Source organism: Vitis vinifera, chromosome 15 (assembly GCF_030704535.1).
Source record: "Vitis vinifera cultivar Pinot Noir 40024 chromosome 15, ASM3070453v1".
NCBI classification, from domain to species: domain Eukaryota; kingdom Viridiplantae; phylum Streptophyta; class Magnoliopsida; order Vitales; family Vitaceae; genus Vitis; species Vitis vinifera.
Window position 1 is genome coordinate 6,612,274 of NC_081819.1, and position 26,715 is coordinate 6,638,988.

Genomic DNA, 26,715 nt, shown 5'->3' on the forward strand with positions numbered 1-26,715 from the left:
TTAATTTTCAAAAATAATTTGAAATATAAAAATTAAGTCAATTAATACCAAAATTTTTCAAAACAAAATTAGCCTAGCATAAAAGTATGCCAAAACAAAAATTAATCAAAACTTGTAAATATATTAAAATAAACTTTAGAAAATGTTAAAACAAGTAATAATACACATATTCAAATTGTTTTATTAAAAGAAATAACATATATGCCAAAACAAATACGAAATTGACGGTTGATATAATTTGAATATACTTAAAGGATATAAAAAATTAATGAATAATAATAATAATAATAATGAGGAAATTACAATTTAATTTCTAAACGTTTTTTAAAGCAATATAATATAAATCCTTTAATATAAGTTTCTTGTTAGGATTATTAGTTAGAGCATATGATAAGCATGTGGATATTTACTCTCAAGTAGTATCATCCCGTCTAATATACCCTTGTATCAGGATTTTTTGTTAGGTTTGCTGACAAGTGAAAATACACTTTTACCCCTACCATTTTTTTCCATCAATTTTGAAGGGGACGTGGGCTTTGGGAGCCCAACTCTCAGCCTCATTCTATGCCAATGGAGGCGGCTTCTGCTTCATCGCCTTCTCCCGCAGTCTCCTCGCCCACTGCTTCAGATCCCAAACTCCACTTCCTCATGCAGGCATGATTCTCTCTGTTTTTCATTTTTCCTTATTATCTTATCTCTCTATACATAAAGATAGATGATAAATGATGAGGATGATTGTTATCGGCATTTTTCAGATAAGAAGCCATGAGACTGCTATTGGAGAGCTTAGTAATCTTCCCACCTCCAGGGTAAGCCTATTATGCAGTTTTGATAAGTACCCATTTCAATTTTTTTTCTTAATTTGTTGTTGTCGACGAACACCAGAAGATTTTTCTTATTATGATTGCTTCTTCAAGAAGATGTTGAAAATCTTCAAATAGAAGAGACTTGTATTTTTCCTTTTTTAATAGATAGGTAAGAAAGAGGAAAAGACAGAACCCGGGTGTTAAAAATGCTTCAAATTGAAAAAATAGAACTTGGGTTTTCTTGAATTTCATTTATAGGAATCCCCAAATGACTTGTTCATAGAATTCTTGAATTGAAAACCTAACTTGGGCTTGTATGGAATTTCATGAGTTCTGATAAAAAATAATGTGCACAGATTGTGTAATTTTCTGTAATTAAGTGAAAGCATGAGACACAATAAGGAAAAAGTGGGTGGAAAAAAGCAAGACTCTAGTTTCATTGATTGCATTTTCAGCATTGGGCTCTCTTCTAAGTCTAAGGTGTGTTCATAGGTTTTTCATTTGGTTAAGAAGAAAAAAGCTGTGGTAAGGCCCAAAGACCCTGTAATTGACATCAAAGTTAGGTTAATCATTAAGGATGTTGCTATATCCATGACCTAGACCTCTTTATAGATCCCACAGAATTAAGCGGCTGTGACAAGCAAAAACATGTTATCTGTTGTGATAAGAGAGCTAAGTGTTGGATGGTTGGATACTTTTCATCCGTTGTTTGCCATAGCAGAGAGTGGACAGACACCAGAGGCCAATAACAAGGTGGAAGTTGGTACTCTGAATCCTAATCTCCTAGATTTAGGAGGAATTTTTTAGGAAATACACCAAGAGAACTAAAGGTTCCAGAAAAGAGGTGCAGCCCAAAGAAACAGGGAGTATAATAGTTGCACCTTAAAAGAGGAAAATGAAACTAAATATCACCACCATCAATATCTCAGTGTGCTGAAAGCCCTGAAATAGATCTTCCTCACACATTGTTTAGTCTAACTCTATGGTTTCTTAACGAGACTCATAGTGTAGTTTTTGGAATCCTAGGCTCATATGGTGCCATTGTAGACTAGGAGGTGGCTCCTGTGATTGCTTGTTGGAGTTGCTGTACTCTGTGGTAAGTGGCATTGTGGATGCCACAAAAGACTCTGGCAATTTCTCAACCTTCTCAGCTAAAGAGATTTTGAAACATTGGGTGCCATCCAGGGTGATGTCTTTCTTTTTGGTTTGGGAGGTGACTGGGCAAAAGATCTTTAGAATCAATCAGCTTATGAAGAGAGGTCAGGATATGATTAATTGGTGTTGCCCCTGTAGTATGTATGGCATGTCCTTGTTCTTTGTAAGCAGGTTTTTAAATTTGTGGTCTATGGTTTTCTCCCCATTGGGGGTGTCTTGAATTCTTCCCCCTCAGTCAGAGAGACACTGCTTAGCTGGGGTAGCTTATTCATTTGTGGTAACTGCAAGGTGCCTGGGAGCTTGAGACCCTTTGCATTGATCTTGGTCCATATAGAAAGAGCACAACAGGAGAACTTTTGAAGGAGTGGAGATGTCAGTTTTGGTTGTGCATAACTTGTTTCTAAAGGCTTTATTCTTGTGGCTTAGAAAGGGGTGGGGAATGTTAGTCTTTCTTTTATCAACTTTTTTAGATAGCTTTGGAGTGGGGGTAATTAAAAGGGTTTGGTTGTTTTTCCTTTTAATTTTTTTTCTCATTTTAGCATGACTTGGATATAGCATGTATGCATGAATTTTCACCACTTTTTCACTTGGCGCCATTATTAATATATTCATTCTTATCTCACCTATCATAAGCAAGTAGAAAAAGAAAAGTCCCCCAAACCGAGGGGACTTAACACCCTTGAGCCCCATGCATCGTTTTCTTGGATGGTTATTTTGGGTATCTCTTAGGCCCTACCCAACAATAGAGGGTTGCTTTCCTGAGTCATTTTGAGTAATGCCTTTGTTTTCTATTTGATCTTGTGCATGTTCTTGTTCCTAGGTGATGGAAATTAGTAATTCTACCATCCTGCTTTGAATGGGAAAGGATTCTAATTTTATAGGATGGGCCATGCTTATCAAGTTTTTTAGTTTGATGAGCCCTGGTTATTAGTTTTCTAGGATTTTCATTATTTTTATGGGGGTGTTTTTATTTGGACAACCTTTTTACAATTTACAGCTATTGACTTCTAATAGTAGTATAGATCCAGAGGATTGCTGTTCCATGGAAAATAACTTCTTTTTTATTTATTTATTGTTTTATTTTCCCTTCTGTTGATCACAGAATGTATACCAGAAAAATGGGAATCTCTTCTTCCGCACGACCATCCAGAAAGCTACAGCTTCTGAACAGAGTAAGAAACTCCACCTGCACCTCCTACATTCTTTTTCCATGTATAAATTATAACGATGCTTTTCACTTAATTCGTTGGACAGAGCAACTTAATTCGGCCAAAGCTAAGCTACAAAAGCTGAATTCACCATAATATCACCAACCAGCCATTTCACCTCTGGAAATATTGTGTGGGCTACGCTCTCACCAGGTGTTTAGATGAATGAAAATAGAGCCAGTGTAAATGATTCTTATTTTCCAGTACAACGATTTACCAGCTTGCAGGTCTGGTGGACTTGGGTGATCAACAGGGGAAGAGCTGAGTGTTTTAGAATAGTTTCCATACCAAAGATCAGTCTGTCTATGCTGAATGGGAAGCTTTCTTGCCCTTGATGTGGTTGTGCTTATTTGAATCCTGGTTATGCATTCTCTAATTCTGACTGCTCAGTTGTCCTGGGAATGTCAACATATACAATGTCTTATCAGACTTTCTTATTAAAACGATGGATATGGATGAACAAGCAATTTTTGAGCAAAATCAGTTTAATAATTGCCCTCAAATGCCTGGTGACTTTGTATTTCCAGGTTTTCTCATCATTCAATCGACCTCATACCCGAACTTGGGAGGCACAAATAACAGTATCTGTGGTATCTCTTGGGTGTTATAACCAAAGCTAACATGCTAAGTTGCCCATTTTTCTAAAAGTGAGCGCTTACCATTTGAGCCCATTTTATGCTCCACTAAATATGATAATAATAATAATAATAATATTAGTAATATCGGAAGCATTTATTCATGAATAGCACACAGCCACAGAGAATTACATCATTATAAGCTTGTATACACAACTACCAGGGTGCAAGTATCTGGTATGCAATATAAATTTTAACTGGAAACAAACATTAGTCACACAAACATAAAATTCAACTAAAAAGAAACAAACCAATCTACACCACCTCGTAGCTTGATCTCTGGAACAGCACAATTGCAAGAGTGATGAGGGATGCATAAACTGAATTGGGTAACCGCTGCACCACCTTCCCCACTCCTGGGACTCCCTCAGTTGCCCTCTTTGTCGCGACTGCAACTGTTGGTGCCACAACCAAAGTAACAAGTAACCCCTGACTAACCGTGATGAATGTGTCAACTGTTAGCTTCTGAATAAATGCCCCAAATTCTACACGATCAATTTCTCCATCCAAGTTGATATCACACTCCTGCAAGATGAACAATCTACTTATTTATCCTTTTGTTGATGAATCATAGAAGCCAAAGGGAAGAAAAAACACTGTTCACTCATTGTTTTTTCCTTCAATTTGGAATCATCAAATCATAAAACAGGAGGTTCACACTCATGTAAAGACCGGACACTACAGGTAGTGTCATGGGTATTCATTATGCACTCTTGGCTGTCATTAGTGACAAAATCATCATGCACTAGACAATGAAAAGCTGTGGTTTAGCTCCAGTTCACGACAAGGCTGCTACACTTTACTTTAAAAAATGCCTCCCTACCCACCCTAAGGCTCCATGTAGATCTCAGAAAGTCCCAGGAAAACGATGATGGAAGAAATATTAAGGAATCCTAATTCTCTTATTTGGTTTGCTGTGGATAGACGAAGAAAAATGAACTGCAGCAAAAACTATTGGGCGTATTTGGAAACTATTCTTAAAAGAACATGTTTAACAAACTTAACAACAATTTTTGGTAACTTTGTTCTTAAAACAGATAGTTTTTTAAAACAAATTTTAGTTAATTTCAATTATTTTTTGTACAGTATTTTAAGTAATAATTAAAAATATAGAGAATAATTTTAAAAAACTTTTGTACTGTACATAAGTGTGAAGTACTATCATAAAAACAAGTCAAAAAAATTACTTTTCATATTTGAGATATCAAACAAAATTTTATACCTAAAAACAATTGATAATTGTTTTTAAGAACAATTCTCAAACTTATTTTAGAGAACTATATTTTGAAAATTTTCCTAGATAGATCTATATTTTCTAATTCTTCACTCTTATATAAAAAAAAAAAAATGTAGAAGGATTGGAGAAAGAATTTATTGAGTTCAAATCTAATTTTCATTGTCTTCACAATTTTTTTCTTCTCCTTTTTCTTTCCCATATCATTTCCCTTAGACTTTCTTGATCAAAATGAAGGTCTAAATGACAATCTCACATAGCTCAGCACTCATTAAGGCTACTTTAGTATTTTTCAAATGCAGCTCATTTGTGTAACCATATTTTCCCTAGTTTTTCCAATAATTCATAATTCATGGTAGAGGTACTGGCCTTACCAGGTACGGTAGCTTTCCGTCATATTTCTTACTACTAAATGAGTCTTTCAAACCCATCAATATCAGACTTATCAAAGATATTTGAGACTCAAAATACTCAATCTGGAACAGAAATGTGGAATAACAAGACAACAGAACCTTCAAACCTTCAGAAACTCTTTACTCCAAGTTGTTATTGTTAATCTCATAATCCTTGCTTCAGGCCAAAAATCAAAACATCAAATTGCACCAACAGTCTTGACCTAGCAGAATAAATGTTATTTATGCACAATTGCAGTAACGGAACAAGTATATTTAACTCTTCTAATTATCGTTTTTAAAGGAGAATTTAGTAACGGTTGAGTAAAAAACTAGCAAGGACATAAGTGCAAGTTGTTGTCTATTTAAAAAAAGAAGCTGCCAACATGAGTTGTTTAGAGGTTTTAGAAGGATAAATTTTGGAAATAGGTAAAAAGATTCTAATTCGTGCTTAAATGGGAATGGGACCTATAGATTTAAAAGATGGGAAGATGGGAAGATAGGACCCTATTTAATCCTAGATGGCAGGGATGAGGAAATTACGATGACTATGATGATAGTGAAGATGACAACAGCATTTAGAATAATGATGACAATGACAAGACCAGGACCTATCGTTCATAGATTCATGATCATAGGCAGAAGCAAATTATCAACAAAGACAACATTTTTCTTCTTCACTTCTTTGGTTGATAGGCAAGATTTCATTTGAAATTGGGCAAACTGTGTAGTCTGATTGGTCTATATAACAAGCTACATCAGGGTTTCAACAGGATACAGGTCCTCTATGAAAAATGATGCAAGATTATCAGCTTTCAAGTATGTGTGGATGTGACATGGGTCCACAGTCCTGATAGATGCCATGCGAATTTTATTGGCCAAGGGTGGCAATTCTGAAATTTTAAGACCATTAAAAGATTTTTCTATTTTATAGTACCTTTTATACCAATCCTATAGGGAAATTTTAAACATGCGTGAAGAAGAGACTTTGAGATTGTAAAAAGGTGTGGAAGATTGAAATTAGGAAAGATGTGATTCTAAATAGAGAATTAGGCAATCCTGTAATCAGAGGGATTTTATTGTACTTGAGTTAGGAAAGTCCCTAATTTAGGTTCTAGGATTTTTGTATATATATGTGTACATGTCTCTATACAATTTTTAAGAAGAAGAATTTTTCAACCTTTTATTCTTCAATCTCTCTTCTATATGGTATCAGAGCCTAGGCTCGTAAATCTAGGAAGAGAAGCTTTTCTTTTTTGACCTTCATTTTCCAAATTGAAGACCAAAATCGACCTTCATTGTCAACCTCAAAATCTTCTCTTATCCGAGTTGAGCAATTGTAGCAAACACAGGAGGTGAATAGAGTAGTCGTTGCCATCATACTATAGCCGTCAACCTCACACCATCGACGTCCTTGCAAACTCATCGCGAAATCAAGATCGTGTTCTCGGCTTCGCATCTTTACAAACTTCTCGCAAGCATCACACTACTTGCAGACAAACTCAATAGCACTCTTGCAAGCCCTAGCCACCTCGACTTTGCTCGTCTTCTTAGGCCACGTTGATCTCTCTCGTTTTATGAGCCTTCGATCTCCTTGCGCTGGTGAAATTTCACCATCGTCGTCACATTACTAATCAAGTCGTCATCAAAACCCTCGTTGTCGCCCCTCATCATCGGTTTTTTCCTTGTGCTACCTTTGTCTCAAACTCACACCACAAACAACCTTATCATCATTTCCTCACACCATGGTCAATTTCTCCTCGCTTAGGATCCCCACCATGCGTGCTATTTAAACCCCCAGGTTTATTCTTCTCTTTTTTTAAAAAAAGAAAAAAGAAAAAAAAGAAAGTGGAGTTTTTAAAAAGGCTTGTTTTATTTCCTCCAAAAAAAAAAATGGAAAAATGCATGTGGTATCACTAACTATTGCCTTCACCAATCCTTCTGAAGGAGTGATTACCACTCATAACACGGGAGAATTATCTAAATGGTCACAACTTATTTGTACCTTTCTGAAGGGAAACAGAAAAGTAAGTCACCTTCTCGGAACTGGACCAAGTAGAGGAGATCCTTGGTTTGATGGCTGGGATGAACAAGACTCAATGATTATGGCATGGTTGTGGAACTCTATGACGCCTGACATTAGTGACACTTGTATGTTCTTGACAACTGCTAAAGACATCTGGGATGCAATTCATCAAACATACTCAAAGGCATTAGATGCAGCCCAAGTGTACGAAATAAAAGTTAAGACCGGAGCAACTAAATAGGGAAACAAGACAGTTACAGAGCAAGCCAATATGTTGAAAAACCTATGGCAACAACTTGACCACTATCGTTGTATTGAGACAAAATGCCCTGAGGATGCAACAATCCTAAAGAACCATATCAAAAAGGATCAAGTCTATGATTTCTTAATTGGTTTCAATGCTGAGTTTAACCAAGTTTGAGTTCAAATACTTAGCAAAGAGCTTCCAACTTTGAATGAGACTATCTCCATTATTCGAGCAAAAGAAAGCAGGAGAAGTGGCATGCTTAAACCTCAAAATATGGAAGGCTCGACTATGGTAGTTAACAAAGGCAATGAGATCATAAGGCTAGCACTACTGATAACAAAAGGATTGATCGGTCAAAGGCTTCAAACCGTGATAACAGGGATAACTTATGGTGCACTCACTGTCAAAAACCTAGACACACACAAGAAAAATGTTGGAAACTTCATGGTAAGCCCCAACTACATCTAGCAAAGAGTGGCATGCTTGAATCTTAGAATATGGAAGGCTCAGCTATGGTTGCTAACAAAGGCAATGATCATAAGGCTAGCATTGCGAATAACAAAAGGATTGATCAGTCAAAGGCTTCAAACCGTGATAACAAGGACAACTTATGGTGCACTCACTGTCAAAAACCTAGACATACACAAGAAAAATGTTGGAAACTTCACGGTAAACCCCAACTACATCTAGCAAAGAGTGGGGTTACAATGGAGGACAATAGAGGAATAATGGGCAAGCAAACTTGTCCTCTACTCAGCCAGATGAAGAAAAATCCCTGGAACAAGGCAGATTCAATCAGGAGGAGATTGAAAAAATAAGAGTTTTGTTGGGATCTCTTGAGAAACCTTCAAGCACCTACTCACTTGCACTTTCAGGTAAGTTTCCTATTTCCATTGGATTAAAAGTCTCGGATGAAATCTTTGTCAAATCATGGGTTATGGATTCAGGTGCCACAAATCACATGACCCATTTCATCACACCAATTTAAAAACTATAACCCTTGTCCAAGTAGTAGGAAAATAGCCATAGCAGATGGTTCCTTAATCTCTGTCGCGGGTATAGGAGATGTCCAAATTAGTCCTACACTCATACTCAGAAATGTGCTCCATGTTCCAAAGGTGTCCACTAATCTTGTTTCTATACAAAAGCTTACACAAGATTTGGGTTGCATTGTGTCATTTTTTCTTACTTATTGTGTATTTCAAGACCAAGACTTGGGAAAGAGGATTGGACTTGCTAAGGAACAGAACAGGCTATACTACCTTGAGATACCAAGTGAGTCATCTGTATTTTTCCTTTCAAAGCACCATCTTTTAAATGAAAAAAAAAATTGGCTTCATCATCATAGGCTTGGACATTTATCATTTCAAACTCTTAAGCTTTTGTTTCCTTCCCTATTCAATAAATTAAATGTTGAGAGCTTCTATTGTGATGTATGTGAACTTGCTAAAACACAAGCGTTCACCCTTTCCCATCTAATAAAAGAAGTTCAAAACCTTTTCATTTAATTCATAGTGATATTTGAGGTCCTTCCCTTGTCTCTAATATATCTAGTGCACATTGGTTCGTATCTTTTATCGATGATTCTACGAGGGTCTCTTGGATTTTCATACTTAAACACAAATTTGATGCGAGTTTTGTTCTTCCAAATTTTCATAACATGGTAGAAAACCAGTTTGGTGTCACTATCAAGAGGTTTTGATCCGATAATGCCAGAGACTATTTCAATCAAGTCTTAACTCTAAAATCAAATTATACTTATCAAAAATAATAATAATAATAATCAAGTCTTAACTCCATACTTTCAACATGAGGGCATTGCACATTTCTTGGTGGGAATCTGGTTATATGGAGAAGCAAGAAACAGAGTTTGGTAGCAAGATCCAACACAGAAGTAGAATTCCGAGCAATGACCAAAGGAGTCTGTGAACTACTATGGTTGAAGATTAAATGGGATAGGCCAATGGGACTTTACTATGACAATAAATCTGCAATCAGTATTGCACATAATCCAGTGCAACACGATCGAACGAAATACAGAAATTAACAGGCATTTTATCAAAGAGAAACTAGACAGTGGATTGATTTATACCCCTTATATATCTACTAACCGCCAACTTGCAAATATACTCACAAAAGATTTAAACGGTACAAAGTTTCAAGCAAGCATATCCAAACTGGAAATGAAAAACATTTATTCACCCCAACTTGAGGGGGAATGGAAAATTGAAATTAGGAAAGATGTGATTCTGAATAGAGAATTAGGCAGGCAATCCCATAATCAAAGGGATTTTATTGTAATTGAGTTGGGAAAGTCCTGAACTTGGGTTCTAGGATTTTTGTGTATATATATATGTGTGTGTGTACATGTCTCTATACAATTTTTAAGAAGAATTTTTCAACCTTTTATTCTTCCATCTCTTTTCTACAGAAGGCATATTGAATACATTTCACATTGGAACAAGAGAACTGTTGTTTTATAAGTGGAATTTCTTAGAACAAGAGCACTGTTGTTTATTTATTCTCGTTTTCCATGAAGGCAGAAATTTTGAGTCAAAGAAAATTCAATTACAATCGTTATTTTGTTACAAGGTGGATTCCTTCTATTTCTTGAAGTGGAATCCTTAAGGCCTCTTGGAGAATACTGAGAGAAGACCAAGAAGTGCATATCTCTTATATTCCAAGTCTCATCTTCCTCCCTAAATTACTTTTCTTTTCACAATCTCAAGAATCAACTTTTTTCCATTGATATCATACTCCTAAGAATATATTCAACTAAACAAATTTTCAAGAAAGAGTAATTACATTACTTTGCAATAAAAGCCACGCCAAAATATTAGTGGGTTTCATCAGTCTATAGGATTATCAATAGAGTACCTGAATTTTTTCTCTGACTAGCTCTTTGGAGGGGGGATCAAAATGAGGCCCAGGCAACTTCTTATTCATATCACTACAACCAGAAAATTAACTTTAGGTTAATAATGCAACTTTAAAAAGCTAAAGAATAAGAGAAATGAGGAATAAAACTTTATAGAATTAAAAAATACTAATAGCATTGCAGAAGCTTCATTAAACAGAAATAGCTTCTTGCATTAGCTAAAATACAGGTTTAGAATTTTTGTGTGTGCATGCACACGTTCATATTAACCTAATTTTAAGCCAAAAGCTCTTTTAACAAAATTAAGCTCAACAGGTAGCAAAGCTCTTCTTGAGCTAAAAAAAAGCTTTTGGCTTTCTAAAAGTCAATAGAAGTAGAGCCAAAGTAAATGAATAGACAAGCCTCTCACTTGTACACAAGTAGGACAGCAATATATAGATCTTCAAATGTCAAATTAGCCCTTCCATCATCATTTTTGATATGATCAAACACCTTATCAGTAATCTTTCTTATCTGTCTTTGCCTCCATTCCTTCCCTGTGCAGAGCATTGCACTTCTGAATAAGAATGCTAAATACTAAAACAAGTGGATGATTATCAAAGATATGAAATTAATGAACCAATGTGATATATCACGGCTATGTACAAGTATTTTTAAATGAGATTATTATCTCCTTACTAGGAAATTAACCTAGTTTTCTTAGATGGCCAACTTTTTAAATGATAAGTCCATTAACCAGAACAGAATGTGCTTCTACCCTCTTCATCTGATCCATATATCATACAAGGAATTGTGAAATGCTACTAACTGGTAGCATGATTTTCAAATGTAACCAATAGGTAAGTGATCTTAACTGCCAAAAATTATCATCTAAGGTTGAAGGAGGCCACTCCCCAGCAAACAATAGGCCTTCCAAGAATGTATCAAGGCACAAAGAGAGTTGAGATCCAGTCATTAAATAATCCCAAACCTTGATGTATCATATTTAGTTCCATAAAACCTGAGCTAAATAGTTGGGGAAGGATTTTTAGTTCTCAATAACATTAAAAAAAACAAATAAGCAAAAAGGAATCAGAAAGATCTGTTTTTTTTTTCTCTATTTTTAAGAGGAAATAAAGAAAGATGATGGAACTTCCTCAAATGCCCGGGAACTTGCCCACTGATGGAAAATTTTGAAATATCCAGGAAGCCGCACGATGCTTTGAGGCATTTTTGATGGAAGTGTTAACTACCACCCTTCAAGACATTAGACAATAATTCAATAAAGTTGTTCAAAAAATAAATAAATAACAGTTGAGTTGTTTAAAACAATATTTAGGAGTTGGGCCTAACTGATTACTCCATTTGGATCTCAACCATAGAAATGCTATCGAAATTGTTTCATATTTCTAAAGCATATTTGCTATCTTTATTTTAATTTTCACAAATTCTTCACATTTTCCAAGACATTGTCACATTAGGGCCAAAGAATACTATAACTAAACCATTCCAAAGGACCATGAATGCAGCTTTATGTCCGTAGAGGGAAATAGGAAAGGTTAAGAATTTCACAGTCCATGATCTCATTCAGAATATGGTTCGTAGGTATTTCCCCCTTAGAAGAACCACAAGACATGGCTTGCTAGTTGGCTAGCAGTCATCCTACAGAAGAGTACCATATGAGTAACATATCCTCCAATGGATAATATAAACTAAGGTGTTTGAGAACAACATTTGATCACAGATAAGCTAATCTCAATATTATGGTACCAAGATTTGTACAAATGCATCAAAGAGACTTCTCCATATTTGACTGATTTGGGTCAGACAACAGAGCCTAAAACCAATACTGTGATTACCATTAATTTGGCAAGCAAACTATCATTCCTATCCTCATCATCAAAAAAGGATACCAGACATTGCTTGTATCAGCAGGCACTCAAAAACTTCAAATATATCGATGATATTGCGATAGCATAGTCAGTATTCTTAGCAAGGAGGAATGAATAATTCCAAAACATGTTGCAAGTTGGTCATTCCAACTGAAAATGAAATCAGGAAGAGAAATGGGTTCACACTCCTGAAATAGACTGCATATAATTGTGATTGAAGTTGGGGGAAGATAAAATTGAAATTTATACATAAGTCAGGATAAATAAAGCAGGAAAATTGAGCCTATTCCTAAGAAATCATGTCCCAAAAGGCAGCCATTTTCCATCACTCTGAAGAAGCCAATGGATGTTATCAACAAAAAGGCTATGCTCTTGTGCTGCAATAATATTAGTACCAAAGATTTTCAATAGCTTCCAGGATCTATTTTTCCCAAATACCAAACAACAACCTAATATAAAGATCAAAGGGGCAGGAATATTGTTCATTAAAGTGTAGATTTAGAAGAACCTACTTAGGAACAATCAAACAACTATCAGATAACGTATAAAATCGGTGCAAGGGAAGAGAACGAGGAAAACTCCGAAAAGAAGTAAAGGAACTTAGTGGAGAAAAAGAAAAGAACCATAGAATTGACGATTAGCCCCATTTTGGATCTTGAAAGAATGAGAGAAAAGAAAATAAAAATAAGAAAATTACTCGAACATTGAGTTCCCCTCTCTCAAGCAATTCTCAACATTTTCCCTTCTTTTCCTTACCTGTCTCTCGTTTTCCCGAGTTACGCTAAGAGCCTTACATATTAATGGATCTCGAATCGGATTTGTATAATAAAATAGATCCCAATTCCAAAAAAAAAAAACGTAACTCCACAGCAAGAGCAATATTTTCCAAATTCCACAGAACTGAAATTCTAACTGTATCCAGAAGGCAAAAATATTACTCCCCTTCCCCCGCATTTGCTCGGGAACCAAGCAAATAAATAAATACAAACAAGGTTTTACTAGTGTGTTCCTTCTTTTCTTTTCCTCTAGTTACTCGGGAAACAAACAGACGAAAAATCCAAATCTTCACAGAAATAATACCTTGAAATTTGTCCAAGACCTGTCCAAATTTCTTTTCCTCCAGTTACTCGGGAAACAAACAGACGAAAAATCCAAATCTTCACAGAAATAATACCTTGAAATTTGTCCAAGACCTGTCCCATGGATGGGCGGGTATAACGGCGTTGTATTGATTATTCAAAACCTCAATCCCAATGCCTCGCCAATTCTGAAATCCTCAAGCTCCCTTGCCGAGCCTTGTAGGAGGAGATAAGAAGATAGAGGGGGGAATTCTCTGCGGCTGCAGATAATAAAGGCCAATATGTTTTTAACATTGATGACGTGGCCAATTACTAGTGGAGAAGGAGGAAAGGTTAACATTGATGACGTGGCCAATTACTAGTGGAGAAGGAGGAAAGGTGCAAAAATTGTAATGAATTTGAAAATTTTGTCGCAGATAAATGTAAAAAAATTGGCGGATCTTAGATTCATTGACCATGAGTCCCACGGATTTGGTAACACGTAGGCCCCGTACCAGATTAACGTGGAGTGAAAAGTAGGATGTGAGCGCCCTCATGTTTGGGATTAGGTTCTGTGGGCCAAACCAACCTTCCGAGATTCAGGTCAAAAATGGCCTCAATCGATTCAACCGAAAAATACATGATAATTTGAACAAACGTTATACGTTCTATAAAAAGGCTAAACGTTATTTATTTATTTATTTTTAATAATGGAGGTTATTTTGGTCCAAAACTCTAATAAAAGGTGCCTCATATTTTTTTTCTATGAAAAGCAAAACTCGATTTTATTGCCCAAAAACTTGCATATGTGTTTTTAAAACAGAAAATAATTTTTTAGGTCTAAAAGAAAATTTCCAAAAAAAAAAATCCCCTAATCAAGGGGAAATTTCCTTCCTGATTTTCCTTATTTTGGGATTTATATCTCTTTCTTTGCTTCCAAACAGGGGTCATTTTGTCAAGATCCAATCACAAGATTTCGAAGAAGAAGAAGACACAGATATACGTGGTTCGTCACCGAGTGACTACATCCACGGGCGAAGATGATGGAGAGCTTTCACTATGAAAAATATCTGAATAGTACAACCGGATTATCCTCCATACTTTTCGACAAAAGTATATATACCCAACATATCAAACTCCCAAACATATATATTATGCCGTAATCGAGGCAGTCTCAAAGCATCCCCCACCATTTGTCTGCAAGAAAAATGGTGGAAATGTCAGAATTGTCTTTCTTCTTCAAGTCTTGGAGAACTTCATGAGAGAAAATAGTATTCTTTTTTTTACCTTTTGAGTGGGTTTCCCATTCACAAATTCAAGGAAATATCAGAATCGTCTTTCTTCTTCAAGCCTCGGAGAACTTCACGAGAGACTATTTTTTACCTTTGAGTGGGTTTCCCCATTCACTGCCCCACCTTAACGGATCCGGTTCAAATGAGCAAATGGCTCAGGGTGTGCTTTTGGGGCAGGCTTAGCCGCCACTTCTGGGGTCCCAAAAACATTCCAAAATCTCAGTGTCTCGTCTCCTGCGGCAGATGCCACTGTGCAGCCATCTGGGCTCTGGTAAAAGAGAACAAGGAAAAATCAGAACCCGCAGATTGGCTACTACGAAAATCACCAACAAGAAGATAGAAGGGAATTTTTATATTAGTACCTGAGCCATGAAAAGGACTCGGGATGTATGACCAGTAAGCTCTGCCATTTTCACCATCGATGGGTACTTCCACAGAGTGAGTTGATTCTGTGTAAAACCGTGAGAGCTAAGGAGCTCACGCTCGTTCTTGTTCCAAAGCAGAGCACAGACCTGTGAGCCAGTGTCCACCGAGTTCAGGCAGGCACCCGTGTGAGTGTTCCAGAACTTGATGCACCGATCACCACCACCTCCGCCAGAGGCCAGCAAATTGCCCTGGAAGGGACACCATGCAAGTGCTTTCACTGCAGCTGTGTGGTCTTCCATCCTGTGAAGCCACTGTGTAGGCGAATTTGAAGATGCCGAGGACCTGTCCCAGATGTGTAGCAAATTGTCATTGCCTCCACTGGCTAGCTGCTGCCCCGAGGCCGACCATTTCAGTCCGCATACTTCTTGCCGGTGTCCTCTGTAGGTCTCAACAATATGTGATCTTACTCTCACATCGTTATTTATGATTTTACCATCCATTCCTCCAGTTGTAAGGACGTGATTGTTCCAAGCCAGGGAGCCCACCCTTGATGCGTGGCCACCTTTCAGAGTTCTCAGCTGCAGAAATGAGAACACCAAGAAATAAGAAATCATACAGAAGGTCATCAGAAACAGGGGAAAAACCAGAAGAACAACGAAGATTCAAAGTTCAATTCAAAGTTGAAATTCATACCAGACGGTTGGCTGTTGAATCCCATAGCTGAACATCAGAGTTGTTCAAGCCAATGGCAATATGTCTTCCATCAGGAGCCCAACTGACACTTGTGACAGGGCCGGTTTCGTCTTCAAGCGTAACAAGTTCTGAGGTAGAACCATCTGAAGCATCCCATAGATATACAGTGCCTCCAAGAGCAATAGCCAGAACGTTGCTGCTACCCCAGTCCAGTAAGTTCAAGTAATAGTCATCCACCAGGTCAGGAGCATCCAATGTTCTCTCAGAAGTCTGATACATTTAATCCAAAATGTAGCATCATAAGAACACCCAAAAAACAACATAGACAAATTAATTGACAGAAACCAAAAAAACAACCAGTCAAATTTAGGAAATGAAACTACCCCTACTTGCAAGCATCAAGATTAGCGATGGAGGGTTTGAAAAAAATACCAACCTGAGGAATATGTCTGCGAGGCTTTGAGGCTTTGGATTGCTGAGGAATACTTGCAGAGTAGAACTCCTGTGGAATCAATTCGACTGGAGTAGGGGGCTTGTTCTTGAAGGCAAGGATCCGGGTCCTGTTGATGTTTAAGGTCTCGGCCATTTGCTTCCTGTAAGCCTCCTTGGATGGAGAGCTAGCAGCTGGGTTCTCTTTGCCTTTTCTTCCTTCGGTTAGCATGTAATGAGCGTAATCGAAGTCCATTGCTGACCGGTTGGGTATGAATCTGTCCAACTGGGAAATAGGAAAGAAACTTTTAATCAGAAAAATGACCCAACCATGCAAGTTTAATCAGAAAAAAAAAACCCATATTTCAAAAATCTAAATCAAAACAAGGCTCCCACTTCAGATGTCGATTTAAGAAACAGATCTATGTTTTCCAAGCAAACCCACTAGAAATTATCCTAAAACCAAAACCCAGATTCAGAAGTTAAATTCGGGGGAAAATTGAACCCAGATTTCGTTCTTAAATCAAAACAAAACCTGTCTTCAGAAATCAATTCAAGAACAGGACATAAAAATTCGAACTGAAGGAAAAGAACCCAACCAAACTCTAAAAGATGGTACGACTTTCTTACATTTTCTCTGACAGTCCTTCTTTGGTCCGGGCATTTAGACTGGTATTTGTTCGAAGAGGTCAAAGATCCTGCATCCATATTGTTAGAGCAAAACAGAAAATAGAAATAAACAAGAACAAAGAATGAATAACAAGAAACTAATCGGATCCTGCAAAATTGAGAACTGTTAGACTGAAAATAGACTGAAAATCATGAATATGAATGAACGAGAGAGGATTTCCGCAAGATCGCTGTATGGTCGCTTGAGAGAGATTTGAATGAAGGGCTAAGAAGATTTGAAGGATTTATATAGAGAAAAAAATTAGGGTTTTCTTTTCAATTCGACAACGGCTCATGAAAAAAATGAGCCGTTGTAATATGTTGGACGAAACTGCCCCTACTAGAATAAAGAGGTTGGCTGTGTCTCAAATAAAATGGTAATGACATAATATATAGAAAATATTATTTTATATAAGAATAGAAAGAAAACAAGAAAAAAAATTCATAAATTAATAATTAACGAACGGTCAAAACAATCTTTTTATGTGTCAATTGGGTAAAAAATATAATTGAAAATAACAATTTTAAATGTCAATTTAAAAAAAAAATGTAACGGAAAATAATGTAATCTCTATATATTTTTATTTTATTTATTTATGGTGAAGCTTATAGAATAAATTGATTTTTTTAATTTAAATAAAAAATTTAACCATGTAAGAAAAATAAAAGAAAAGAGAAATTGAAATCAAAAGGAAAAAAAGTTAAATTTCAAAAATTAAATTTCCCAATTTAAAATTAATCAAATATAAAATATGAGAATTAAAGAAGGAAAAATAATATAAAACACAAAAATTTTAAAAATGTGTAAAATTCTTCTAAAAATAATTAAAAAAAAACAGTTGGTTGTTTAAAAACAAATAAACAAGTTTATTTGTATTTTAAACTTGCAATTTTTTATTTTTTTTTAAAAAAATTCTATTTTACTTTGTTTTTAAAAATTGTTTTCTAAAAATAATGGTAAAACAGTATTAGAAATTTTTAAAAACAAAAAATTAATTTTAAATCATATGACCAACACTCACTCGAACTTTATTTTAAGTTTTTGAATTTTTTTTTTCCAATCAAAGTAAGTTTATTTGTATTTTAAAAATTGTTTTTAAACTTTCTATTTATTTTTAAAAAAACTTATAATTGACAAGATTTAGAGAACAAACGGGAGTTGTTTTCACCAATTTTTTAAAACAAAATGAAAATATGGGCTCGTTTGACTATGTTTTTTGAAACTTGTTTTTAAAAACTATTTTTAAGTTAAAAAATAAAAAACAGTTTTTAAAAATAAATTTCAAAAAACATAGTCAAATGATAATACTTACTAAATTCAACGACATCTTGAGTAAAGTTTCCAATATGAGTTTATTACAAAATGAGTAATGAAATAACGATTAATAAAATGACTTTGAATTAGTAAATTTTATTTATGATAAAATTAATTAAAATTTAAAATTTTTATTTAAAGTAAAAAAAAAAAAAGTAATAGTGAAAAATGAACATATGCTATCATATTTCAATAACATAAATAAAGATAATTTTAACAAAAAAAATGAGCATTGTTTTTAATTCACCACCATTATTCGATCGAAGAACCTGAACCTTAGCAGAAAATTGTGTTTGCACCATAGCATGAAATGATTTAAAAACTCCTAGTACTTCATCTTTATGTTTGAGCAAATAAAGCCAAGTCATGCGGGTACAATCATCAACAAACAACACAAACCATTTGAAGCCGTTGACAGTAGTAATTGGGGAAGGTCCCCACACATCCAAGTGGATCAAAGCAAATGGAGTATCCTTTTTATTCAAATGTAATGGAAATGAAGCCCTATGACTTTTGGCCAATATGTAAGTTTCACATTGAAAATAAAAAATTTTCAACTGAGAAAACAAATCCGGAAACAAATGTTTCATATAGGTAAAGGACGGATGTCCTAACCGACGGTACCAAAGCCAGAGTTCCTTTTCTTTGACATCAAGAGTATGTTGCGTGTGATGTGCTCGATTCACACTTAGGTCTTCCATATAGTAGAGTCCCCCCCTCTTAGTACCACACCCAATAATCTCCTTCGTTAGAATGTCCTGGAGAAGACAGAAAGTAGGATACATTAGCACAATGCAATTCAGATCAGAGGTCACTTGGCTCACGGAGAGAAGCTTATGAGATAAGGATGGAACAAGCAAAGTATTATGCAGCTGCAACTTAGGGGATAAGGTCACAGTGCCCGCGCCAGTGACAGGGGAGGTAACACCATTAGCTTTGGCGATATTGGTACGTCGTGGTAGGGAAGTCGTGGTGAAATCCATAGCAGTAAACGTCATATGGTCAGTTGCGCCAAAATCCAATAGCCATGCACCACGGTAACCATCATTAGTTGAAGTATAACAAGCATAACCACAGTTACCTGAGTTCGGCATTGTCATCTGTGGTATGAATGAGAGTTGAGGTTCGACAGTAGCCACAACTGCTGTAGTGGAGCCTTCATCCTTAGTGCCCGCGTCACGACCCTTCTTAGCCCGAAGATCATTCCACCAATCTGGATACCCATGCAGTTTAAAATAGGTGTCACGAGTGTGCTTCAAATTGCCACAATGAGAGCACTTCAAGCCCTCTGAAGATGTACGAGACTTAGGCCTGCCATTGTGCATAGTAGGAGGTTGGACAGAGGAACCAAGTTTGAGTCCTTTGGTTACGAGAACAACGCTAGAAACCGCATATGCACTGCCAGTGATCATAACAGATTTACGGAGAGCTTTGCGGCGGATATGGGCATACGCTTGCTCCACAGTAGGGAATGGATGAAGCTGCAACATGTCGCCCCGAATCTTATCTAGTCGATCATCCAGGACATCCAAGAAAACATACACTCTGTCTTCTTGAAGAAGAAGATTATAGTTGTGAATATCAACTGCACACTCCATAGGATTAGGGCGGCGGAAGTCAATCTCACGCCACAACCCTTGGAGGTCATTGTAGTATTTCTCAAGGGAGCCTCCATCCTGTTTAAGCTGTGTCACACGACGTCGAAGATCATAGACTTGAGACGTGTCACTACCATCAAAGTAAGTGGTAGCAATGGAATCCCACACCAACTTAGCTGTAGGAAACCGAATGAAATTCCCTATCAAAGAGGGATCCATGGAGTTGATCAACCAACCTTTGACAATGGCGTTGTCAGTGCGCCATTTTCGAAATGTTGGATCCGTTGAAGATGGTTGTGGTATATTGCTATTGATATATCCCAACTTGTCTTTACTAGAGATATACATCTCGACAACTTGGGACCAGAGAGCCTAGTTGGTTCCATCCAGTTTGATGCCAATCAGAGCAGTAGAGGGTTCGGTGGTCAGAGTTGGTGGTTGGACTTTGGTAAGAGCTTCAGTCATCTTAGCCGTGAATTCAGAGAAGAGGGAATCGGATTGAGATGCAGCAGGCTAAGGTTCTGCATCGGAGTCCGACGACATGGTGGGCGAGGTGAGAGATGCAATGTTTAAGGTAGGTGGGTACCAGGGTTAGGCTCTGATACCATGTCAAAGAGTTCTTCTTTTTCTATTCAATATTTTCTTATTTTGTTACCACAACCCTATGAGTATATATCAGAATATATTTTCTATTCTAAGCTATACAGATTTTGCTCCTATAATTAAGCTAACCTGTGAAGGAAAGAAATCCCATTTTCTATAATTACTATAATTTCCTTTTACTATACAATTCACGCCAACATTAGGAATTGTACATAAGGAATTCTATGAACTTGATTGCAGCCACTGAAGTGGATAGTGAGCACCCACTAGCCAAGGCCATTATGGAACATGCTAAGAAGCGTAGAGTAGATGAAGGGAATCTCACTTGGCCAGAAGCCAAAAGTTTCGTCTCCATTACTGGGCATGGTGTGAAAGCCATTGTTTGCTGCAAAGAGATCATAGTGGGCAACGAGAATTTAAGGTTAGACCAAAACTTTGCCGTTCCTGTTGGGACGTCATTTGTTTTGAGTATATTTGGCTCTGTACCAGTCAGGGGCATCACAGAGTAGCCTTCCTAGGATTCGAACTTGGGTCCAAGCCTTAAGGCTTAGGACGTTGCCCTCCTGGTACCATCTGAGCTAGTAGCTCAGATGGTACCAGTAGCTCAGATGGTACCAGGAGGGCAACGTCCTAAGCCTTAAGGCTTGGACCCAAGTTCGAATCCTGGGAAGGCTACTCTGTGATGCCCCTGACTGGCACAAAGCCAAATATACTAAAAACAAATGACGTCCCAACATAAATGTCGACCTTTTTTGCTCTGGTGACCAGACCACCGAACTGTGCCAGTCAGGCACACCACAGCTGGAGCCGGACAACGCAGAGTCTTAGAACTGACGTCCCCAGGATTCGAACTTGGGTCCAGGCCTTAAGGCTTGGACCCAAGTTCGAATCCTGGGGAGGCCACTCTATGATGCCCCTGACTGGCACAGAGCCAAATATACTCAAAACAAATGACGTCCCAACAGTTCCATCTGAAGACATGCTGGCAGAAACGGAAGTAATGGTTCAAACTGGAGTTCTGATATCCATTGATGAGGAGCTGGCAGGAGTTCTAGCCATATCTGATCTGTTGAAGCTGGGTGCTCGTGACGTTAGGTCTATTCACAGGCCCATGAAGGTGAAGAGTATAACAGTGATAGAAATGGCAAAGAATTGAATAATGGTCCTAAGGGCTATGCTGAAAATGTTGCTGTCAGTAAGTGAAAGGTTTGCTCATATCAAAGAAGATATTTTCAAAATTTTGGTCAAGCAAAGAAAAACTAAGTGAAAACAGCAGTTCTGATACATCAGAGAGCCTTGGTTCAACCAATGAAGAGGAAAAAGGTAAGGGGAAAACAGTTGAAGTTGGCAGAGCACATTTTGAGCCAGAAACGACCAGATTTACAATTTTGGATGCATGGGGTCACAAAAATTATGTCCCAAATATGATCAGCGGTGCTTCTCAAGTTGACATAGGTATGTTGGTTATATATGCTCAGAAGGTAAAATTTGAAACTGGAGGTGAGAGATCTGGCAATGAAGGCTTCTTTGTTAAGCCTATAGCTTTCTCAAAGTTCAAGACTGCATGTTGATAAAATGACACGTTATATTTGAACTCGTTCAGTCTATCCTGAGATTCGAGGACCGTGATGAGGTGACAAGAAAGGTAAACACTATTACGGACTGGCCACAAGGGTTTCTATCCAGAACCAATGCACCCATCCTCATTTATACCTTCATTTTTTCCATACCCATTATCTCCACTGTCGAACCCGCTTCATCTCCTCACTCTTCCACCCTTCATATCCCTCTTACCACCCTTGATGCTCCCTGCACTCATTACCAGCTGTTTATTCCGCCATCATACTCATAGCCCCACTTCTCTTATTGCAGAGCTTTGACCCAAAATAGTGCGTTTAAAAAAAAATTCCAAAAAATAAAGTTGTTTTGAAAATAATGCCCGATCTAATGCGTCTGTGCCACATAAGCTGCCATGTCATAAAACCGTAGTTGGTGACTACAGTTTTATTTTTCTAAAGTGGTTAGAAACCGTAGTTACCAACCACGGTTTTAACTTTAAGTTTAAAGCCGTAGTTGGTGACTACGGCTTTGACTTTTTTTTAAAATGGTCAAAGCCGTAGTCACCAACTGCGGTTTTAACTTTATATATATTTATATATAACTTTAATTTTTTTAATAAAAATATTATATTATTTTGATTTTAAATATACTTATTTCATTATTTTAAAAATAATAATATACGAAATTAAATAATTGATATTTTTAATTTGATATAAAAATATATTTTTAAATTTTATTAAAACAATAGGCACAATATTTAATATAAATATAATTAATTAATTAAAATAAAATATAATAAATTATATTTATTTAAAATAAATAAATTATAAATGCCTATTTAGAAAAATAAAAAAGTAATATAAATTATTATATTAATTAATAATTTTTTATATATTATATATAAGTGGTATATAATACCTCACACACACACACAATATATATATATATATATATATATATATATATAAAAGTTTAATTTAAGTTTAAAATTTATCACATTTTTATTTAAATATATAAATAAATTTTATTAAAACAATTGACACTATATTTAATATAAATATAATTATTTAATTAAAATTAAATATAAATAAAATATAATAAATTATGTTTATTTAAAATAAATAAATTATAAATGCCTATTTGGAGAAAAAAAATAATATAAATTATTATATTAATTCATAATTTTTTTATATATTATATGTAAATAGTATATAATATCACACACAGATATATATATATATATATATAAAAGTTTAATTGAAGTTTAAAATTTAGCATATTTATTTAAATATATAAATAAATTATTATCATATCGATATAATATTATGAACTTAAATTAAATTATGATAAATTTTAAACTTAATTGAACTTATATACATGTGACATTATATACCACTTACATATAGTATATAAAAAATTATTAATTAATATAATAATTTATATTATTTGTTTTTTAATAGGCTTTCATAATTTATTATATTTTATTTATATTTAAATATAATTAACTAAATATATTTATATTAAATATAGAGTATATTATTTTAATAAAATTTAAAAATATATTTATATCAAATTAAAAATATCAATTATTTAATTTCATATATTATTATTTTTAAAATAATGAAATAAGTATATTTAAAATCAAAATAATATAATATTTTTATTAAAAAAATTAAAGTTATATATAAATATATATAAAGTTAAAACCGCAGTTGGTGACTACGGCTTTGTCCATTTTAAAAAAAAGTCAAAGCCGTAGTCACCAACTACGGCATTAAACTTAAAGTTAAAACCGTGGTTGGTAACTACGGTTTCTAACCACTTTAGAAAAATAAAACCGTAGTCACCAACTACGGTTTTATGACATGGCAGCTTATGTGGCACAAACGCATTAGATCAGACATTATTTTCAAAACAACTTTATTTTTTGGATTTTTTTTTTAAAACACACTATTTTGGGTCAAAGCTCCTTATTGCATTTCCAGTACCTATTCCACCAACCCCCCACTACCCATTCCATTAACTCCATGCTTATATCCTCCATGCCTATTAACTTGCCCACCATCCAGCTCATTTAAATCATTCCCCAAGTGTATGAAGACCATCGTGCATGAACCTACGTACATCATCACCTGCCCATCCTAATAAACTATTCCTCATACCCATCACCTTCAACTTTACCTATCTACCAAACCAATCACCACACTTCCATTCTCCATTTCTCGCCACTGGGTTTGATCAAGAAGCGGCAGCTTCAGTCATGGCCCGTCTTGCCATTCATCGAGCGGAGGCATGTTATGCTTAAGATGTCATCAGATGGTTGGATAATGAACCCTAAGGTCCTGAAGAAAGCTATATGTGTTAAGAGAGACATAGAGAACTATTTCTTAAGCGGACCCATCAGAATTACTAGATGGTATATGTTGGAACACATAGAAAGACTGACCTCAGGGAACGCGTTGGCGATATTCAGCAACCAACACTTGCTGTACATGCTAGAGGCTCTTATGCAGCGTGGGAGTGAGTCCCATGGATTCCGAGCTCGTTGAAGAAACCCCACCAACCCAAGAAGAAACACCCGCCCAAGGGGGGAAGGACTCGCTTATCAAGCTTCTCTCTATTCCCTTTTCTGCACTCTCTCAGAGGCTCAAACGAACAGCTCTCGATCTCAAAGAAACCGCTGTGATAGAGACTTGGGGACTCATTGGGCAACATGTGCGAGACTTTACCCTCTACTCTGAGTCTGGGGTTCTTGGGACAACTTACTTGCTGTTCAGAGTGTTATATTTATATATATATATATATATATATTGTTGGTTAAAAATAAAGTGTAAGAAGAGTTACACTTTTGAAAATAACTTTTGGAAAATAAAGTGTAAGAAGGGTTACACTTTTAATGTGTGAATTAAACACATGATTAAGTTTTGAAATGTTACAAAACTTGAAAGGTTGAGGAAGACAATGAGTCTTCTCATCTTGGTAACTTTATAAACTTAAGAGGTTAAGTGTAAGAGAGTTACACATTTGAGATTAAATCATGTTTAATGTGTGAATTAAACATATGATTTAATTTTGAATGTTACAAAGATGAAGAGGTTGAGGAAGACAATGAGTCTTCTCATCTTTGTAACTTTATAAACTTAAGAGGTTAAGTGTAAGAGAGTTACACATTTGAGATTAAATCATGTTTAATGTGTGAATTAAACATATGATTTAATTTTGAATGTTACAAAGATGAAGAGATTGAGGAAGACAATGAGTTTTTTCTCATCCTTGTAACCTTTTTCAACCCTAAGAGTGCTATATATATGACTTTTCTTCTTTTTGAAATCTCATGCAGAAAAGTGAAAAGGCTTGATCAATCCCAAGACTATTTCCCTTTAGTTCCCAAAAAGATTTTTAGAGGTGGGAGGAAATAGAGTCTTTGGACAAAGTTCCAAGAACTTGTTTGAGCCTTTCTTGTGTTCTTCTTCTTCTTGTTCTTATTTTGTATCTAAGAGAGTTTTATTGTATCAAAGTGAGTGTGTGAGAGTGTTTCCTTTCTCCATTGTATCCAAATTTTATCAACACAGAGCGTATCTAGTTACTGCCAACAAGACTGATCTGGGTCTTTGCTCTGAGATTGTGAAGGCTTGCGACTCTACTTCTTTTGGTTCAAAGGATATTACATTTATATGCGGACGAGCTGGTGTTTGTGCTCTTGGTGCTGTTGTAGTAAAGTACAGTGGTGATGAGCGTTTGATGAATTACTATTTAAGTCGATTTAACGAGATAAAACTGCCACGAAGTCTCCCTGATGAGTTATTGTATGGGAGAGTTGGGTTCTTATGGGCGTGTTTGTTCTTAAACAAACATATAGGTCAGGGAACAGTTCCTCCTACCTACACTGGAGCAGTTGTAAGTGAAATTATAAAGAACGGAATACGATTGGCTAACAAGGGAAGATGCCCATTGATGTTTGAATGGTATGGGGAAAAGTATTGGGGTGCTGCCCATGGCTTGGTGGGGATTATGCATGTTTTAATGCGCATGGAATTGATAATTGATGAGAAGGAAATGTTAAAACACAGGGGTTGTTGTTCGTTCTCTCATGATGTTATGTCTAAAGTCCCCTCATCTAGGTTGTGGGGCTGTTTCAAGTAGGGATGGCAACGAGGCGGGTTTGGGACGGGCTCCCCTATCCCATTCCCGTCCCAAAATATATAATTATTTTCCATCCCCGTCCCAAACCCGGGGTGGGGCAGGGTTTGTGGTCTCATTCCCGTTTTCAAATAACCATTGAAATCCCATCCCCGACCCGTCCCAACCCATCTTTTCCCACACTTTCTCAGCAATCAAATAGAACATAGAGAAAAAATGAAAAAAAAAATGATTACGGATTATGGAGTTGTTAAATTCTAAATAGCACATAAACGAAATCTATGTGAAATGGAAAATTTGAAAATAAATATGAAAATAAAAATCATCAGAAAAATGATTACAGATTTCAAACTAGGGTCAAAGCAAAGATTTTTTTTTTTATTTTTTTTTACAATTAATGAGTTGATAAAAATCATAAAATCATTCCATGTGAAGCCACTAAATCAAATCGGTTTGGCTTTGACAATAACCAATTACATGGAGATTTCAGGCAAGAATAAGAAAGAGGAAATTCGAGCAAATAAAACCTAGAAATTTAGG

General features: G+C 35.9%; 4 protein-coding genes across 4 annotated transcripts; 2 read left to right on the top strand and 2 right to left on the bottom strand.

Moving 5' to 3' along the window:
- Window positions 1-491: 491 nt before the first annotated feature.
- On the top strand, window positions 492-3,649 carry LOC100854074 (uncharacterized). Its single transcript, XM_003633845.4, has 4 exons — window positions 492-654; window positions 756-809; window positions 3,064-3,133; window positions 3,216-3,649. Exons 1-4 carry the CDS (start codon window positions 565-567, stop codon window positions 3,263-3,265), a joined length of 264 nt encoding a protein of 87 aa, XP_003633893.2. The 5' UTR covers window positions 492-564; the 3' UTR covers window positions 3,266-3,649.
- A 208-nt stretch (window positions 3,650-3,857) lies between these two features.
- On the bottom strand, window positions 3,858-13,821 carry LOC100255239 (uncharacterized). Its single transcript, XM_010662998.3, has 4 exons — window positions 13,627-13,821; window positions 10,991-11,117; window positions 10,581-10,653; window positions 3,858-4,329 (listed from the first exon to the last, which is right to left on the bottom strand). Exons 1-4 carry the CDS (start codon window positions 13,652-13,654, stop codon window positions 4,060-4,062), a joined length of 498 nt encoding a protein of 165 aa, XP_010661300.1. The 5' UTR covers window positions 13,655-13,821; the 3' UTR covers window positions 3,858-4,059.
- Window positions 13,822-14,385: 564 nt separating this feature from the next.
- LOC100250079 (anaphase-promoting complex subunit cdc20-like) lies at window positions 14,386-17,184 on the bottom strand. The gene is made up of 6 exons (XM_019225707.2): window positions 16,921-17,184; window positions 16,298-16,576; window positions 15,862-16,131; window positions 15,165-15,746; window positions 14,798-15,070; window positions 14,386-14,707 (listed from the first exon to the last, which is right to left on the bottom strand). The coding sequence occupies exons 1-5, from the start codon at window positions 16,996-16,998 to the stop codon at window positions 14,927-14,929; spliced, it is 1,353 nt and encodes a 450-aa protein (XP_019081252.1). The 5' UTR covers window positions 16,999-17,184; the 3' UTR covers window positions 14,386-14,707; window positions 14,798-14,926.
- A 7,380-nt stretch (window positions 17,185-24,564) lies between these two features.
- Window positions 24,565-26,178, top strand: LOC100246808 (lanC-like protein GCL2). The gene is made up of 2 exons (XM_010663008.1): window positions 24,565-24,806; window positions 25,608-26,178. The coding sequence occupies exons 1-2, from the start codon at window positions 24,565-24,567 to the stop codon at window positions 26,176-26,178; spliced, it is 813 nt and encodes a 270-aa protein (XP_010661310.1).
- The last annotated feature ends 537 nt before the right edge of the window (window positions 26,179-26,715 follow it).

Bases quoted from the DNA above. Each gene is read 5' to 3' on its own strand.
- LOC100854074 (XM_003633845.4), top strand. From the start codon at position 565: ATGCCAATGGAGGCGGCTTCTGCTTCATCGCCTTCTCCCGCAGTCTCC. The intron at 655-755 runs GCATGATTCTCT...GGCATTTTTCAG, and splicing joins AACTCCACTTCCTCATGCAG to ATAAGAAGCCATGAGACTGC. The intron at 3,134-3,215 runs GTAAGAAACTCC...TTCGTTGGACAG, and splicing joins AGCTACAGCTTCTGAACAGA to AGCAACTTAATTCGGCCAAA.
- LOC100255239 (XM_010662998.3), bottom strand. From the start codon at position 13,654: ATGGGACAGGTCTTGGACAAATTTCAAG. The intron at 10,654-10,990 runs GTGAGAGGCTTG...TTCTGGTTGTAG, and splicing joins GCTGTCCTACTTGTGTACAA to TGATATGAATAAGAAGTTGC. The intron at 4,330-10,580 runs GTACTCTATTGA...TTCATCTTGCAG, and splicing joins TAGTCAGAGAAAAAATTCAG to GAGTGTGATATCAACTTGGA.
- LOC100250079 (XM_019225707.2), bottom strand. From the start codon at position 16,998: ATGGATGCAGGATCTTTGACCTCTTCGAACAAATACCAGTCTAAATGC. The intron at 16,577-16,920 runs GTAAGAAAGTCG...CCTATTTCCCAG, and splicing joins GAAGGACTGTCAGAGAAAAT to TTGGACAGATTCATACCCAA. The intron at 15,747-15,861 runs GTATGAATTTCA...TCATTTCTGCAG, and splicing joins ATTCAACAGCCAACCGTCTG to CTGAGAACTCTGAAAGGTGG.
- LOC100246808 (XM_010663008.1), top strand. From the start codon at position 24,565: ATGGATTCCGAGCTCGTTGAAGAAACCCCACCAACCCAAGAAGAAACA. The intron at 24,807-25,607 runs GTTCAGAGTGTT...TTATCAACACAG, and splicing joins CTTGGGACAACTTACTTGCT to AGCGTATCTAGTTACTGCCA.